The sequence below is a fragment of the Dipodomys ordii genome, unplaced genomic scaffold (assembly GCF_000151885.1).
Source record: "Dipodomys ordii isolate 6190 unplaced genomic scaffold, Dord_2.0 Scaffold69, whole genome shotgun sequence".
In the NCBI taxonomy this organism is placed as follows: domain Eukaryota; kingdom Metazoa; phylum Chordata; class Mammalia; order Rodentia; family Heteromyidae; genus Dipodomys; species Dipodomys ordii.
In genome coordinates this window covers 986,615-1,001,208 of record NW_012267285.1, presented here as the reverse complement: position 1 = coordinate 1,001,208, position 14,594 = coordinate 986,615, and the positions used below count along the sequence as shown (strand labels likewise).

The 14,594-nt window shown below is 57.8% G+C and overlaps 2 protein-coding genes across 5 annotated transcripts in view; one reads left to right on the top strand and one right to left on the bottom strand.

Annotated features, from left to right (window-relative positions):
- Nucleotides 1–4,777, top strand: part of Tapbpl (TAP binding protein-like) — a 9,237-nt gene extending 4,460 nt beyond the window's left edge. The window contains exons 3-9 of the mRNA XM_013023592.1: nucleotides 564–794; nucleotides 885–1,127; nucleotides 1,392–1,730; nucleotides 2,309–2,614; nucleotides 3,251–3,260; nucleotides 3,420–3,609; nucleotides 4,745–4,777. Coding sequence (XP_012879046.1) covers nucleotides 564–794; nucleotides 885–1,127; nucleotides 1,392–1,730; nucleotides 2,309–2,614; nucleotides 3,251–3,260; nucleotides 3,420–3,609; nucleotides 4,745–4,777 — 1,352 coding nt within the window. The remainder of the gene's footprint in view (nucleotides 1–563; nucleotides 795–884; nucleotides 1,128–1,391; nucleotides 1,731–2,308; nucleotides 2,615–3,250; nucleotides 3,261–3,419; nucleotides 3,610–4,744) is intronic.
- Nucleotides 4,718–14,594, bottom strand: part of LOC105991118 (vesicle-associated membrane protein 1) — a 19,198-nt gene continuing 9,321 nt past the window's right edge. Inside the window, exons 1-5 of one of the 4 annotated variants that reach the window (XM_013023699.1) lie at nucleotides 9,805–9,933; nucleotides 7,430–7,559; nucleotides 6,829–6,987; nucleotides 6,077–6,128; nucleotides 4,718–5,186 (exon numbers count right to left, since the gene is read on the bottom strand). In XM_013023699.1, the coding sequence (XP_012879153.1) occupies nucleotides 5,167–5,186; nucleotides 6,077–6,128; nucleotides 6,829–6,987; nucleotides 7,430–7,559; nucleotides 9,805–9,806 (363 nt within the window). In that variant the 5' untranslated portion in view covers nucleotides 9,807–9,933 and the 3' untranslated portion in view covers nucleotides 4,718–5,166. Of the gene's footprint in view, nucleotides 5,187–5,536; nucleotides 5,635–5,848; nucleotides 6,129–6,828; nucleotides 6,988–7,429; nucleotides 7,560–9,804; nucleotides 9,934–14,594 lie in introns of those variants that run through there. The other 3 variants (XM_013023700.1, XM_013023697.1, XM_013023698.1) reach the window with 3 other exon arrangements.

Below are 14,594 nucleotides of genomic sequence, written 5' to 3'. Positions count from 1 at the left end.
TTCTGGTGGTCTATTGGAGGTCAGAGCCTCAGGGACTTTCCTGCCCGGGCTGGCTTTGAACCCTGATCCTCAGACCTCAGCCTCCTGCCAGGCGTCATTTTGGCAGGGAGTTTCTTTCTCGGGAGAGACAAACCGCGCCCCGCAGCCTTGGGGGTGGGGGTGGGTAGCAGGTGGTTCCCCCTTGTTGGTTTTGGTTTTTGTCAGGATCGTGGGGCTTGAACTCAGGGCCTGGGCACCGTCCCGGCCTCTTCACTGAAGGCTGGCGCTCTACCAATGAGCCACAGCGCCACGTCCAGCTCATTGCTGGCTAATCAAGAGATCAGAGGGGCTGGGAAGGTGGCTCAGTGGTAGAGCACTTGCCTTGCATGCCTGAGGCCCTGGGTTCGATTCCTCAGCACCACAGAAGCAAAAAGAAAAAAAGCTGGAAGTGGCGCTGTGGCTCAAGTGGTAGAGCACTAGCCTTGAGCTGAAGAGCTGAGGGACAGCGCCCAGCCCTGAGTTCAGGCCCCAGGACCGGCACACTTACAAAAAGGGAGGAGACTCACCCCAGCTTTTCCCTTCAGGGGACCCAGCGGCAGAGCCGCCATGGCGGCGGGTGGACGTGGTGTTCGATTGCTTCTTGGTGACGGAGGGCGGCTCCCTGGGGGCTTGGGCAGCGAGGGGCCCCCGGGAGAAGGCCTGGCTGGTGCTGAAAGGCGTGTCAGCGCCCGATGACGGCTCCCTGGACGGCCTCACAGATTTCCAGGGGGACCCAGTGACCCCGGGGGACCCCTCGGCCAGCTTCCAAGCCTCAGGTAACTAAAGCCTTACCCTGAGATACCCCAGATCTCCCCCCTGCCCCCCCAAACCCGCAGCGGCTCTGCCACCTGTGCGCTTCTCGGCAGTGGAGCAGGTCCGGGTGCCCGGGGCCGCGGCCTTCGTCCACGCCGAGTGTCAGGGGCAGCCGGTGGCCTGCGAGATCGCCCCCTACGTCCTGGGGAGCAGCCCGGGGGCCCCCTGCTTCATCGCCCAGGTGCGGCTGCCCGGAACAGGGCCCAGCCTCTCCCTCCTCATGAAGGGTCTTGGGGGTGCTGAGAACGCCGTGCTGAGCCCAGGCCCCGGCCCCCCACAGAAGGTGAAGACGGCAGGTGGGTGCTGTGTGTGTGTGTGTGTGTGTGTGAGTCCGGCCTGAGGCTAGAACTCAAGGCTGGCGCTCTGCCACTTGAGCCACAGCACCACTTCCGGTTTTCTGGTGGTTCATGGGAGATCAGTCTCTCACAGACTTTCTTGCCTGGGCTGGCTTTGAACCGTGATCCTCAGCTCTCAGCCTCCTGAGTAGCTGGGATGACAGGCGGGAGCCACAGTGCCCGGCCTGAGGATGTGGTATTAAGTGGCTCTTTCTCTCCCCGCAGTGGAATTCCTGGTGGCCACAGAGACCCCATCTCTGACTTTGCCGCTGGGCTCCTCTGGGGCTCTGCACTGCGGCTTCTCCATGGCGCCCGGCCTGCAGCTGCTCAGCGTTCACTGGCGGCGACAGCACAGGGGCCAGGGGCAGCTGGTGTACAGCTGGGCGGCGGGGCAGGGGCTGGCGGCGCGGGAGGGCGCAGCACTGGACCCCACCCGGCTCCTCACGGCCGGGGACGCCACCCTCACCCTGGCCGGCCTCACGCTGAAGGACGAGGGGACCTACGTGTGCCAGGTGACCACCACGGCGTACCAAGCCCAGCAAGTCATCCAGCTCAGCATCCACGGTGAGCAGCTGGGCGCCGGTGCTCACGCCTGTCATCCCGGCTACTCAGGAGGCTGAGCTTTGAGGATCGAGGTTCGAGGCCAGCCTGGGCTGGAAAGTCCCGTGAGACTCTGATCTCCAATGAACCACCAGAAAACTGGAAGTGGTGCTGTGGCTCAAGGGGTAGCGCGCCTGCCTTGAACTAAAAAACTGAGGGACAGTATCTGGGCTATGAGTTCAAGTCCCAGGGCCAGCATCAAAAAGAAGAGAAGGCAAGCCCAGTCTTTTACTCTTCTTCCTCCACCTCCTTTTTCTTCCTCCTCCTCCTCTTCCCTTCTTCTTTTTTTTTTTTGGCCAGTCCTGGGGCTCGAACTCAGGGCCAGGGCACTGTCTTTGAGCTCTATTGTTTAAGGCTGGCGCTCTACCACTTGAGCCACAGCCCCGCTTCCCGTTTTTTTGCTGGCTAATCAGAGATCAGAGTGTCCCAGCTCCTGCTGGGAGCGGGCCTTGAACCGTGACCTCAGATCTCAGCCTCCTGAGGAGCTGGGATGACAGGCGTGCGCTACGGTGCTGGGTCTGATGCCCCCATTCTTTCCGCAGCTCCCCCCAAAGTCCGGGTGAGCGTGGCAGAGACAGCGGCCCCGCCCACCGTGGTGTGCACCGTGAGCGGCTACTACCCCCTGCACGTGGGGGTGGCGTGGACGCGGGAGGACGTGGGGGGGGCCCCAGCCCCGGTGGCGGACGCCTCCTTCTCCAGCCTCCGGCAGAGCATGGCGGGCACCTACAGCATCTCCTCCTCCCTGCGGGTGGACGTCGGCCCCGCGGGCGCCATCTACACTTGCGAGGTCACCCACAGCTCCCTGGAAGAGCCCCTGCGGGCCAGCACGAGGCTGGACCCACGCCCAGGTACCCCGAGTGACCCCCTCCCCCCGCCACGCCGCCATGGCTTTGCCATATATTACAGCTGGGACTACAGGCGTACACTACCATGCCCGGCACAACCCCGGTATTATAGATGCATTTGGCTTGCAAGGGTTAAGGGAGCCGAGGTTATTTGACCGGTAAATGGACAAAGAGAAAAATGTGAGGAAATAACCAGTCGACCCTTCAGGCCTTAAACGATCTCCCCGGGCGGCGGTGGCTCCCGCCGGTCATCCCAGCTGCTCAGGAGGCTGAGATCTGAGGATCGTGGTTGGAGGCCAGCCCCCGGGGCAGGAAAGTCCTGGAGACTCTTATGGCCAGGGGATCACCAAAAAGCCAGACGTGGCGCTGTGGTTCAAGTAGCAGAGCGCCAGCCTTGAGCTGCAAAGCTCAGGGACAGCGCCCAGGCCCTGAGTTCAAATCCCAGGGCCCAAAATAAATAAGTTGGGGGGAGGAAGGAGGCAGAGCGGGTGGAGAGCGGGGTAGGGTGGGGACACGTCAACACACACGCACGTGAATGCCACGTGTCCACACTTCTCACCCGTAGAGAGCAGGACAGGGACGGGCACCATCTTGAGCGCCATCTTCTTCCTTCTTGTTCTGTCGTGCTGGGTGCTCCAGAGGCAGCAAGGTGAGTGTTCCCATGAGTGCTCCCTCCACCTGCTCAGCCCCCCCCCCGCAGGACCCGCCCCTCAACCTCCCTCCAGGGCTCAGGCCCGACTTCCAGAGTTCCAGCCTCCTGTGGCACCGGGAAGAGACCAATTTTGCCTTTTCATTTTTTTCTCCCTAGTTTTCTTCCCGAGGTCGGCCAAGCCCCTGAGGTACACGGCGTAGCCACCTTCCTCCTCCTCACTTCTGGCAACGAAGAGCAGACCCGTTCTTCTACAAGACCTGACACCACCGGGAACGGCACCCGTGGCTCCCGCCTGTCATCCCAGCCGCTCAGGAGGCTGAGATCTGAGGATCGTGGTTCAAAGCCAGCCTGGACAGGAAAGTCTATGCGACTCTGATCTCCAGTGAACCACCAGAAGAAAACCAGACGTGGTGTTGTGGCTCAAGTGGTAGAGCGCCAGCCTTGAGCCGAAGAGCTCAGGGACAGCGCCCAGGCCCTGAGTTCAAGCCCCAGGACTGGCGCTAAAATAAATGAATAAAAATAAACACAGTGTATTCAGATGGGGGGGAAGATGTGGGTGTGCTGGAGGCCCGGGTGGGCAGGCTGGGACTAGAGGAGGCAGCAGGTGGGGCCGATGCTTGTGGTATGAGGTTCCAACACCAGTTGGAGACTCAGCCTGGAACACCCACAGCACCCGTTGCTTCCTCCCACAAAGCCCTGATCTGGGGGGGCGGCTGCCATCCCTCAACCCCTCCTACCCCTGGCATTGATGACGTCCCCCCTTCCCTCCTCAAACAAGAAGCCAGCCGGATGGGTGGGAGGAGTTTGTATTTTTGTTTGTTTTTTGCCTTTGTGCAGAATACATGGATTGGTAAGGAAGCCACATGCTTTGGTGGAGAGAGAGATGCTGCCATTGTCTCAGTGTGACACGAGGGTCGGGTGACAGACACGCAGAGGAGAGCCCACAGCCCGCTCGTGGCCAACGGAAGAAGGGGTGGAGAGTTTGGGGGCCCGCGCGGGATGTGCTTGCCCTTCTGCGCATGTGCGAGTGGTGGGCGGGAGGGGCCGCCGCAGAGACGGAGAGGAGGGTTCCAGGCGGGAGGAAAGAAAAGATGGCCTCACCCCCCCAAAACACAGGGCCCAGGACCCCAGGAAATGAGGCCTCCAAGCTAGGGCTGGGCCCAGGGGTGCTTCTGGGGTGTCTCCCTGAAGGAAGCATCAGAGGCTAGTGGGTAGATTTCTGGGGGGACCCCAGGAGAGGGAGGGCGGCCTCCATCCTTCCTCCCAGCTCTTCAGGCCTGCCTGGAGGGGCGGGCGGGGGGGGCAGAGGGAGGAGGGAATGTGGGGTGCAGGCAGCAGGGAAGAAAAGGGGAAAGAAGGATGGTTTTGGGGGTGAAATGCTGCCATGTGAGAAATGGGCTTCAACCTGGCTGGGCGTCCACCAGAAGAGGAAGGACCGAGGCCCCCCTCCCCGCTCCAGCCCCCCAGTTTACCCCACACAGCCTGCCGTCCTCGGGGCCACGGTGTGTGCATGAAGCATCCAGGAATGAAGGAAGAGAAGGAGGCCAGGAGAGTTCTCATCGGGGCTGAGGGGTCCCAGAGGCTGGGGCGCAGGCCTGAGCCCCCCCCGTGACACAGGGCACCATTGCACCCCCCCCAGGCTGACTCTGAGCCCCACTTGAAAAAATCCTCAGCGATCAGACAAAAATGAAGATAAAAATGTACAACAAGGGGGATTTCCTTCTGACGCCCCCAACGGCAAAATCCACAGACTTGCAGACCTCGGCGGGATGCAATTATGGGGTGCCCATGCACATGACATAGAATGTTCCAGAAAACACAGAGGGGAGGAGGAAAGAGGGAGAGACAGACAGTTCCTTCTGGGAGAAGGAACGGGGGGGGGGTTCTTACTCGGCTGCAATCACTAGGTGCTTATTCTCAGGCCTACGGGGAACAAATTAAAAACTGTGAGAGCCCCGCTCCCCCAAAGAGGGAAAACTGTGGGGTGACCGGTTAGGAGAAGCAACTTGAGTTTCAGAAAAGACAGGGGTGCCCGGCGGCCCACGCTCACCTACGGAAGAGGAACATGACCACCGTGTGCTGTCTCCCACCGGCTGTGGAGAACTTTTGGGGGTACCCCCGTCCCCTGCCCTCTTTTCAGTTTTGGGGGGAGCCCGGGTGAGCGCCCAGCAGAGGCTGGCTGGGGACCCCACGCCTGTCCTGGAGCCCCATTTCTAGTGTGGGGGGGAAGAGTCGATGAAAGCAACCAAAGAGGAGGGGGGGGGGAGGCTGGAGAAGCGGGGGGGGGACGCAGGGGTGCGGGCAGGATTTGAACTTCGCACGGCCGTGAAGAGGGGAGGGGGCGGGGCACATTCTCAAGTAAAAAAGTAGACTGGACACAGGAATCAGGAAGTCCCGGATGGAGGAGAGACAGAGAGACAGACAGAGACAGACAGAAGAAAACAAGAGGGTGAATTACATCAAGTTGTCAGGCTCCCAGGCCTCGGTGAGAGGAACCCCCAGATCTCCCTCTGACCCCATGACCTCAGCCAGGGACAAACAGCAGACCCCCCCCTTGCCCTCCCCTCCCCCCCCCATCTCCACTTCCATACATCAGCAGGTGCCAGCCCCTACCCACAATGCCTTGCGGGGAGACCACTTACCCAACAGCCATCAGCGGGGTTCCTGGGCTCCCCCGGTTCCTCCCCCCCAGCCAGGGGTGTCCATACCTGGGTGACAGCACCCCCACTCCCCAGACAGCAGGTGGGGGGCAAGCAGCAGGCAGGGCTGGGCGTCTCCCCTGTGCCCCCCGCAGCCGCCGCAGCGATACTTACTTACTATAACTACCACGATGATGGCGCAGATGGCCCCCAACATGATCATCATCTGCGGACACAAAGCGTGGGGCCTCGGGCTGGGGACGCCCCATCGGCCATCTTCCCTCCACCCTCCGCCCGGGACCCCGGACACCTGCAGCCTCTGTTCCCCAAAGGCCCTAATTCCAGCCCCACACCCCCAGCTGGCTTCGTCTGTGCCTAGCGCATGGCTCCCGCCTGCCATCCCAGCCACTCAGGAGGCTGAGATCTGAGGACGGATGTTCAAAGCCAGCCTGGGCAGGAAGATCCCTGCGACTCTTAGCTCTAAGTAACTACCACAGAGCTGGAAGTGGCACTGTGGCTCAAGGGGTAGAGCACCAGCCTTGAGCTGAAGAGCTCAGGGACAGCACCTAGGCCCTGAGTTCAAATCCTAGGAGACACACACACACACACACACACACACACACACACACACACACACACACACACACAACCAAAGTGGAAAACGCATAATTTGCATCTGTGATCAATTGGTTTGGCTACACCCCCAAACACGGCGGGCATTTACATAAATACCGGGGCTGCTGTGTGGCTGTGGGGTGTCTGAGGGTCAGGAGGATTTGTGGGGGGTCTCCAGCAGCGGGGGGCGGGGCTGGGGGAGCTAATCACTCTGAACAACCCAGGAGGGTGAGCAGCACTTTGTCAATGGTTCTAACGCTCTAGCGCACCCTGGTGGCCAACGCGGGTCCTGCGCCCGGGAACTCACTCACCTTGCAGTTTTTCCACCAGTACTTCCGTTTTAGCTTGGCGGCGCTGCTCTCAAACTGGGAGGCTCCGGCCTGCAAGGCGTCGGCTCGGTCATCCAGCTCCGAAAGCTTCTGGTCCCTCTCCAAGACCTTGTCCACGTTCACGCGCATGATGTCCACCACCTGAGGGGGACGCAGACACGGAGCGGCTGCAGGCCGGGCGCTGTCACGCACGCCTGGCATCCCGGCCTCTCAGGAGGCCGAGATCTGAGGATCGTGGTTCCACGCGCCAGCCTGGGTCGGAAAGTCCACGAGCCTCTTCATCTCTTCCAAACGAACCCACCAGAAAACCCGAAGTGGAGCCCCAACTTTGAGGGGCAGGGGGGGGAATCTCAGGAATGGTGCCCAGGCCCTGAGTTCAAGTCCCAGGAAGAAATACAAACAAGCAGGTGGTGAGATTCTCCCGAGAGGCAGAGCAAAACAATGTCTGGCGGATCACGAGTCTCATGTGTGTCACTCAAAGTGATGCTTTGCTCCCAGACAGACAGACGGACACACAGACGGACAGACAGACATGATATCCTCTTGGATTAGGAAACTCTCCCAGACACAGCTATTCACATACCTCCTCCACCTGCGCCTGCGTTTGCTGTAACCGTCTGTTGCTGGTCAAGTTGGGAGGGGGGCCGGGGGGACCCCCACCGGGGGCGGCCCCTTCTGCCCCTTCCGCGGGCGGCTGAGCTGCTGGAGCGGACCTGTGAGTGAGTTGAGCCGGACACACAGCAATCAAGACCAGAGTCGGATCCAGCCGCACCCGTACAATCCAAGCTATTCCAGTTAGGTGACAGGCAAATAGACGCTAGAGCCCGGGGGATTCTGGGAGGGGGAGAGAGGGGCACAGAGGAAGCAGCGGAAGTGTTCTGCCACAACGTGTGGATTAGTCCCAAGGGGGCCACTGAGACGTCCTGACTGTGAGCCAAGTATGGTGACACACGCCTGTAATCCCAGCTACTCAGGAGGCTGCGATCTGAGGATCCCAGTTCAAAGCCAGCCTGGGCAGGGAAGTCCACCAGACTCTTATCACCTATGAACCACGAAAACAGCTGGAAGTGGAGCTGTGGCTCCAGTGGTAGAGTGCTCAGCCTTGATCGCAAAAACTCAGGGATAGCACCCAGACCGTGAGTTCAAGCCCCAGCATCGACACAAACACCAAAACTCTCCCCAGAATAGTCCTAGAAAAAAATACACTAGTCAGCAAGTCACCTCAAAGGAAATCCCTTGACTAATCACAATAACACCAACCCCTAGAATCTCCTCTCCCTTCCCCCGTTGTAGTTTTTCTCCCTCGTGTGTGAAAATCAAGCATACATCCCTGGGACAGACTCTACCGGATGAGTAGATGACGCTGATTTATTATTTATTATGCGCATTTTAAAAAGAAATCTCTGCCACATTTTCCTCCAACATACAAAGAAACACGTTAAGCCGGAGGACCCATGAGCCCTCCGGTGCTGCTGCTGAGCTAGCTTAAGGCACCTCCTGCTGCTCTCACTGAGAAAGAAGCAGGGGGAGGGGAGGGGAGGCTGGAAGCCATCCAAGACAGTGGGACCAATGTCAAGGTTAAGGTCAGAGCCCTTGTGATTCCCTGGTGGCCACACTTTCTTTACCTCCCTGCCGGCCTCCTACACCAATTCGGCCGGGAGCCCACGGGCCTGAGCCCTCTCTCCAGCATGCAACCTCAGAGCTTGCCCCAAACATCATCTTTTTTGGTCAGTCATGGAGCTTGAACTCAGGGCCTGGGCGCTGTCCCTGAGCTCTTTTTGCTCAAGGCCAGCGCTCCACCACTTGAGCTACAGATCTACGTATATGGTTTTCTGGTGGCTCATTGGAGATCAGAGTCTCAGACTTTTTTGCCCAGGGTTGGCTTTGAACCTCGATCCTCAGATCTCAGCCTCCTGAGTAGCTGGGATGACAGGCGGGAGCTACTAGTGCCAGGCCAGAATGTCATCTTTAGTCATAACTGCGGAATTCTGTGGGCGGCCAGTGGCTCACACCTATAATCCCAACTACTCAGGGAGGCTGAGATCTGAGGATCGCAGTTTGAAGCCAGCCCCGGGCAGGCAAGTCGGTGAGACTCTGCTCTCCAGAAAGCTAAAACTGCAGCTGTGATGCAAACGGTCAGAGTACTTAGCCTTGAGTGGGAAAGCGATTGGGACAATGCCCAGGCCCTGAGTTCAAGCCCCAGGACCGGCACAAAAGAAACAAACAAAAACTCCTGCAGATCTCTGCAGAGAAAAAAAAAAAAGCACAAGAGCCGGTGAAGGATCTGAGGTTCACTCCACTTCCTGATGGTGGCTGGGGGTTAGAAAGAGTCGGTACCAGGCCCAGGACCGCTTATCCCCCTTATATAATGCAAATAAATCTTGGCTCTTGTTCACTCCCAGAAGCAATAGAAACACAGCCCCAAGCCAGCCCAGGGCTTCACCCACGAATGAGAAGAGGAGCACATCAATCATCACATCTCTCTGCAGCATATTGTCCCAAGCTCACAATCCGGGGTGTGTGTGTGTGGAGGGGGGGAGGCTGAGATCCGAGGATGGAGGTTCAAGACCAGGCAAAGTGGGTGAGCCTCTTACATCTGCCACTGAACCCCGAAACACCAGGTCGAGGGGGAGCTGTTGGGCTCAAGTAGGAGAGCTGAAAAAGCTCAGGGGCAGCAGCGCCCAGGCCCTGAGTTCGAGCCCCAGGACGGGCACGAGCACCCCTAGCTCCAGCTGTCTGTCTGTCTGTCCCGCCTCGGGGCTGCTTTGCCGGGACGGGGGAGGGGGGCACCCCTGCCCGGCCCCCGGGGTGCAGCCCCCACCCCCCGTCCCGGCCCAGCCGGGTTCCCCCCGCGACGCCGCAGTTGCTGCAATGCGCCATTTTCCGTCCCGCAGAGTCCGGCGCCCGGGGTGGCGGGGGGGGGGGGTGTCCAGCACCCCGACCTCAGAGTCCACTCACATGTTCCTGCCAGGGAGCGGGGGCTCGGGCGCTCTGCGGAGGCCGCGGCGGGCGGGCGGGACGGCGGCGGCGGCGGGACGGCGCTGCGGCGGACCGTGGACGGAAGCGCCAAGCTCCGCCTCCCGCTGACCGCCCGGACGGCGAACCGCGCTGCAACTTGCTGCAGTTGCCGCGCGGCGGGACCCGGGCTTTATTAGCGCTGGCCACGCCTCCTGGCGGAGAGTGACAACCTCGTCGTCCAATCGGAAACCGGGATGGCCTCCCAAGGTGCCCGCCTCTGTTCTGAAGGTGAACCAATCACAGCCCTCGTTTTATTCGACCGCGCACATTCTGCGGGGAATCCTTTCCTGGCCAATACAAATGCAGTTTACGTTACCTGTGGGAATACCGGCTCTCAGCCAATCGCTGAGCTGGCCGCTCCTGTCAATCATCTCCGCTCCGGCTGACTGGACCAATAACACCCCGGACCTGGGAGTCCTTCGGCGAGGGGGCGTGGCTCAGCAGCGGCGCACGCGCGGGGCGCGCAGCCCTGGCCCGGGTCTCACCGCCGGCGCTGCGGAGCCCGCGGAGCGGAGGTGCGGGATGGGGCCGGGTGCGGGGTTCGGATCTCGCGTGACCGAAGCTTCCCCGAAGCCTGGACGCCGTCCGAGGCCCGCAGCCCTGCCCAATGGTCCAGGTCCAGTCTGCTTTTGCTTGTGGATCTCTGCAGGGCCTGGGGTTTGAACTCGGGGCCTGGGCGCCGTCCGCGGCCCTCTGTGCTCAAGGCTGGCGCTTTGCCGCCTCAGCCGCGGCGCCACTCCCGGCTTTCGGGTGGTTCATTGGCGATCAGAGTCTCCGGGCCTTCCTGCCTAGGCCGGCTTTGAACTGCGATCCTCAGATCTCAGCTCCTGGCCGGGATGACAGGCGGGAGCCACCGGCACCCCACTGTTTGTTGTTGTTTTGGGGGGAGTGGGGGAGGTCATGGGCCTTGAACTCAGGGCCCGGGCGCTGTCCCTGAGCTTCTGTGCTCAGGGCTTTTTCGGGGTGGTGAATTGGAGATCAGAACCTCAGTTTCCTGCCCGGGGTTGGAATCACAGATCCTCAGATCTCAGCCTCCGGAGTAGCTGGGGTGACAGGTGTGAGCCCCAGAGCCTGGCTGGCCTTTTGGCTTTCTAAGACTTGATCTCACTGTGTGTCCCAGCCTGGCCTCCGCAGTGCTGGGATTACAGGTGTACACCACGGCCCGGGTCTCAGGAAGTGGAGCTGTGGCTTAAAGTGGCAGAACACTAGCTTTCAACAAAAGAGCTCAGGGACCGTGCCCAGGCCCTGAGTTCAAGCCCCAACCCTGGCACAATGGGTGTGCTCACAAAGTGTTCATCCCATCTTTCTGAAATCACACCAAAATGACCATCTGTAAAAATTTGGAAACTGACAAGCTCTCACAGACAAAGACAGGGATGAAGTATTTCTGGTAGTATGAATGTCTAAGTTACCCCACCAGCCATCCCATAATAAGAGATTAAATTTTAAAAAAAGAGATTAAATCACCGGGTTAGACCTATCATCAGAGCTACTCAGGAGGCTGAGGTCTAGAGGATTGAGATTTGAAGCCGGAAAAGGCTGAGACTCTGATCTCAAATTCACCAGCAAAATGAAAGACTGGAGGTATGGCTGAAGTAGGAGAGCACCAGGCATCAGCAAGAGTCACGTGAAGGTACAAGGCCCTGAGCTCTAGCCCAAAGTTGGGTACTAAACAAGGTAGCTGCAAAGGTTGAATTTGAACCTGGTGGCCCCTCAGTGCAATAACAGGGCATGACTGAATGTGGGAAATGCAAAAAACAAAAACAAAAACTTCTACATGAACCTCAAAGCCCAAAGGACTAAACCCTTTTGTGGCACCCACCCTGATCATAGAGGACTACCAGAGCTTTTCTTTTCAATCCTTTATTTGCAGTGCTGCACGCTGGTGGCTCCTGCCTGTAATCCCAGCTACTCAGGAGGCTGAAATTTGAGAATCACAGTTCAAGTCACCTCAGGCAGGAAAGTCTGTGAAAATTATCTCCCAATTAACCTCCAAAAAGCCAGCAGTAGAGGTGTGGCTCAAGTGGTAGAGCACCATCCTTGAGCAGAAAAAAGGTAAGGGACAGTGCTCAGACTAACTTTAAACTCCAGTACTGGTGACAAAGGAAATAAAATATTTGCAGAGAACATACAACACATAGCCCTGTTTTGTTGAGTTTTCTCCCACCGGAATTCTTTGTTTCATGCTCTGTGAAAGCGCGTGAGATATCCTTACTTCCTATAAACAAAATGGCAAGAACATGAAGAGGTTCCCAGGCCTGGTGGTGTGGCCACACTCCCCAGGAGAAACGAGACCAACCTTGGACGAGCACACCTTCCATCCAGGCCTTGGGAATTTTCCACAGAAACTGTGGCAAGAGAAATAAATTGAAGTCCCAGACTGCAAACCAAGAAAGTGCCAAGAATAAGAATCGAGAGAGACAGAGGATACAAAGAAGGGAAGTTAAAAAAAAAATCAAGCCAAATGCTCCATTGTCTGATTAATAATCTAAAAAGAGCCGGGCGCCAGTGTCCTGTAATCCCAGCTACTCAGGGGCTGAGAAGGGAGGGGGGTGGTTTGAAGCCAGTGTGGGCAGAAAAGCCACAAGGCTTTATCTCCAATGAATCACCCCCCAAAAAAGCCACAAGTGGAGCTGTGGCTCAGGTAGTAGAGTGCCAGCCTTGAGCTCAAAAGCCCAAAGAGAAATGAACTCCGGAGCCGCAGGAGTCTGCTACGGTACTGAGAGGAAGCATGCCCACGTCGGGTTCCGAGGCAGCCCTTCTTTATTACGGACAGTGTGCTGCCACCCTCCCCTCGGCCCCGGCCACCCCGGCGTCCCCAGCGCGTCCCTAGCGGTGCTTGCCGCGGCGGTTGAAGTGTTTGTAAAGGTATCGGATGCGCTTGTTAAGGTTGTGCCAGTCCTCCAGGAACATTCTGTTCCCCACCATTTTCTTCTTCCTGATGCAGCGCTGCAGTTCGTTCCCCTTCCAGCCCCGCAGCCACACGGGGCCGCGGATCAGCTCCTTGGGATGCTTCTCAAAGTTTCCTGGGGGATGGAAGAGAAGGTAGTCATGTCAGGAGCGGAGGACCGAGCGTGTGTGGTGAGCAGGAGTGGTGCTGCACTCCTGCAATCCCAGCCCTGAGGGGCTGGGGCGACATATGGAGACCCTGACTCTTGAGAGGAGAGAGCCCAACAGTTGCAGCTTCCTGAGCAGAGCTTGTGCAGAAGTCATGTTCTCAGGAGGCTCAGATCTGAGGATTGCAGTTCAAGGCCAGCTGAGCAGGAAAGGCCATGGGACTCTTATGTCCAATTCACCAGCAACGAGCCAGAAGTGGTGCCGTGACTCAAGTGGTGGAGCGCCAGTCTTGAGCTAAAGAGCTGAGGGACAGCGCCAAGGCCCTGAGTTCAAGCCCCATGACCAACCAAAAATAAATAAAAGAGGAGACAGAGGGAGGGAAGGAGAAGATGGAGGGGGAGAGAGGAAGAAGAGATGGAAGGGGAGAGAGGAAGGGGGAGAAGGGAAAAGAAAGGAAGTTATACATAGAAGAAAGAAGGAAGGAAGGAAACTACACTAAAGTATCATAGCTTCTGGCGCCCGAATGATTTGGCTTCAGATTCTAACACCCCTATACTAGCTTTGGAAAACTGAATTAACCTCCTGATTCCGCTTCCTCTTCTGCAAGTGAGCTCACGGTTTCCTAACCACCATGGAGAAAGCAGTCATGGAATGCTTGCTCTTCCTAGTGGGCACTAACTAAACCCCTGCTGACACTAGAGACAAAGATCACCATTTCAGAACAGAAAAATGAGAGAGTATGAGAGTCTGAAAAGCTGAGCTGGGGACCCGCATGGATTGGGAGTTTGGAATGTCTTCTCTCCACATACTTTTAGGAGGAGGCGTTTTCTGGAAAGGTCAATGAGTCCAGGCTTGATAGAAACTCAGATTTCAGACCAGGGTGTGAGCTATTGGATCCTAAACTGGGGAGCCTGGGGGTAGACTAAGGTTTCAGCGAATTGTAAAGATGAGAAAGTCATCTACCATTTGCACACTAAACACCATCGTGTGTGTGTGTGTGTAATACGTTCCTTTCTGCACACACTTCCCTCTACAAAATGCAATAAAAACTTTGGTTAATGGAACCTTGGCACTTGAAGCTGGAGGAAGGCTTTTTGGCCCCTGGTACTCCAAACCTCACTTATGTGGTTGAGATCTCTGTTAACTGCCTTGTCCTTGATCACAACCCATTGTGACCAGAAGGACGGGGAAAATACAGTCATCTTACTCAGTATGGAACCAGGTATCTCAAGGGGGTGGGTGGGGTTAGGGGAGATGAGGGAGAACAGAAGGGGTGAACTGTACCCCGAGGTCTTGTACTCACACACCAGGACAGTCAAATGAAGATCATTTTATGTGTGTGTGCACCCATACCGGGGCTTGAACTCAGGGCCTGGGTGCTGATCCTTAGCTTTTCCATTCAAGGCTGGCGCTCTACCATTTAAGCCAGGCCCCCACTTCCAATTTTTTTTTTTTTGCTAATTAATGGAAAAGAAGAATCTCCCAGACCTTCTTGCCTTCATCTGGTTTCGACCCTGGATCCTCAGGTCTCAGCCTCCTAACTGGGTGGGATTACAGGGGTGGGCCTTGGTTTCTTTTACAAGCATTAAAAAATAAAAGCAATAAAGTCCCGTGTGGGCAGCGGGGCGGGGCCTGGGCTGCGCGGCTCACGGGTGTGTCTGCGGGGGGGGGGG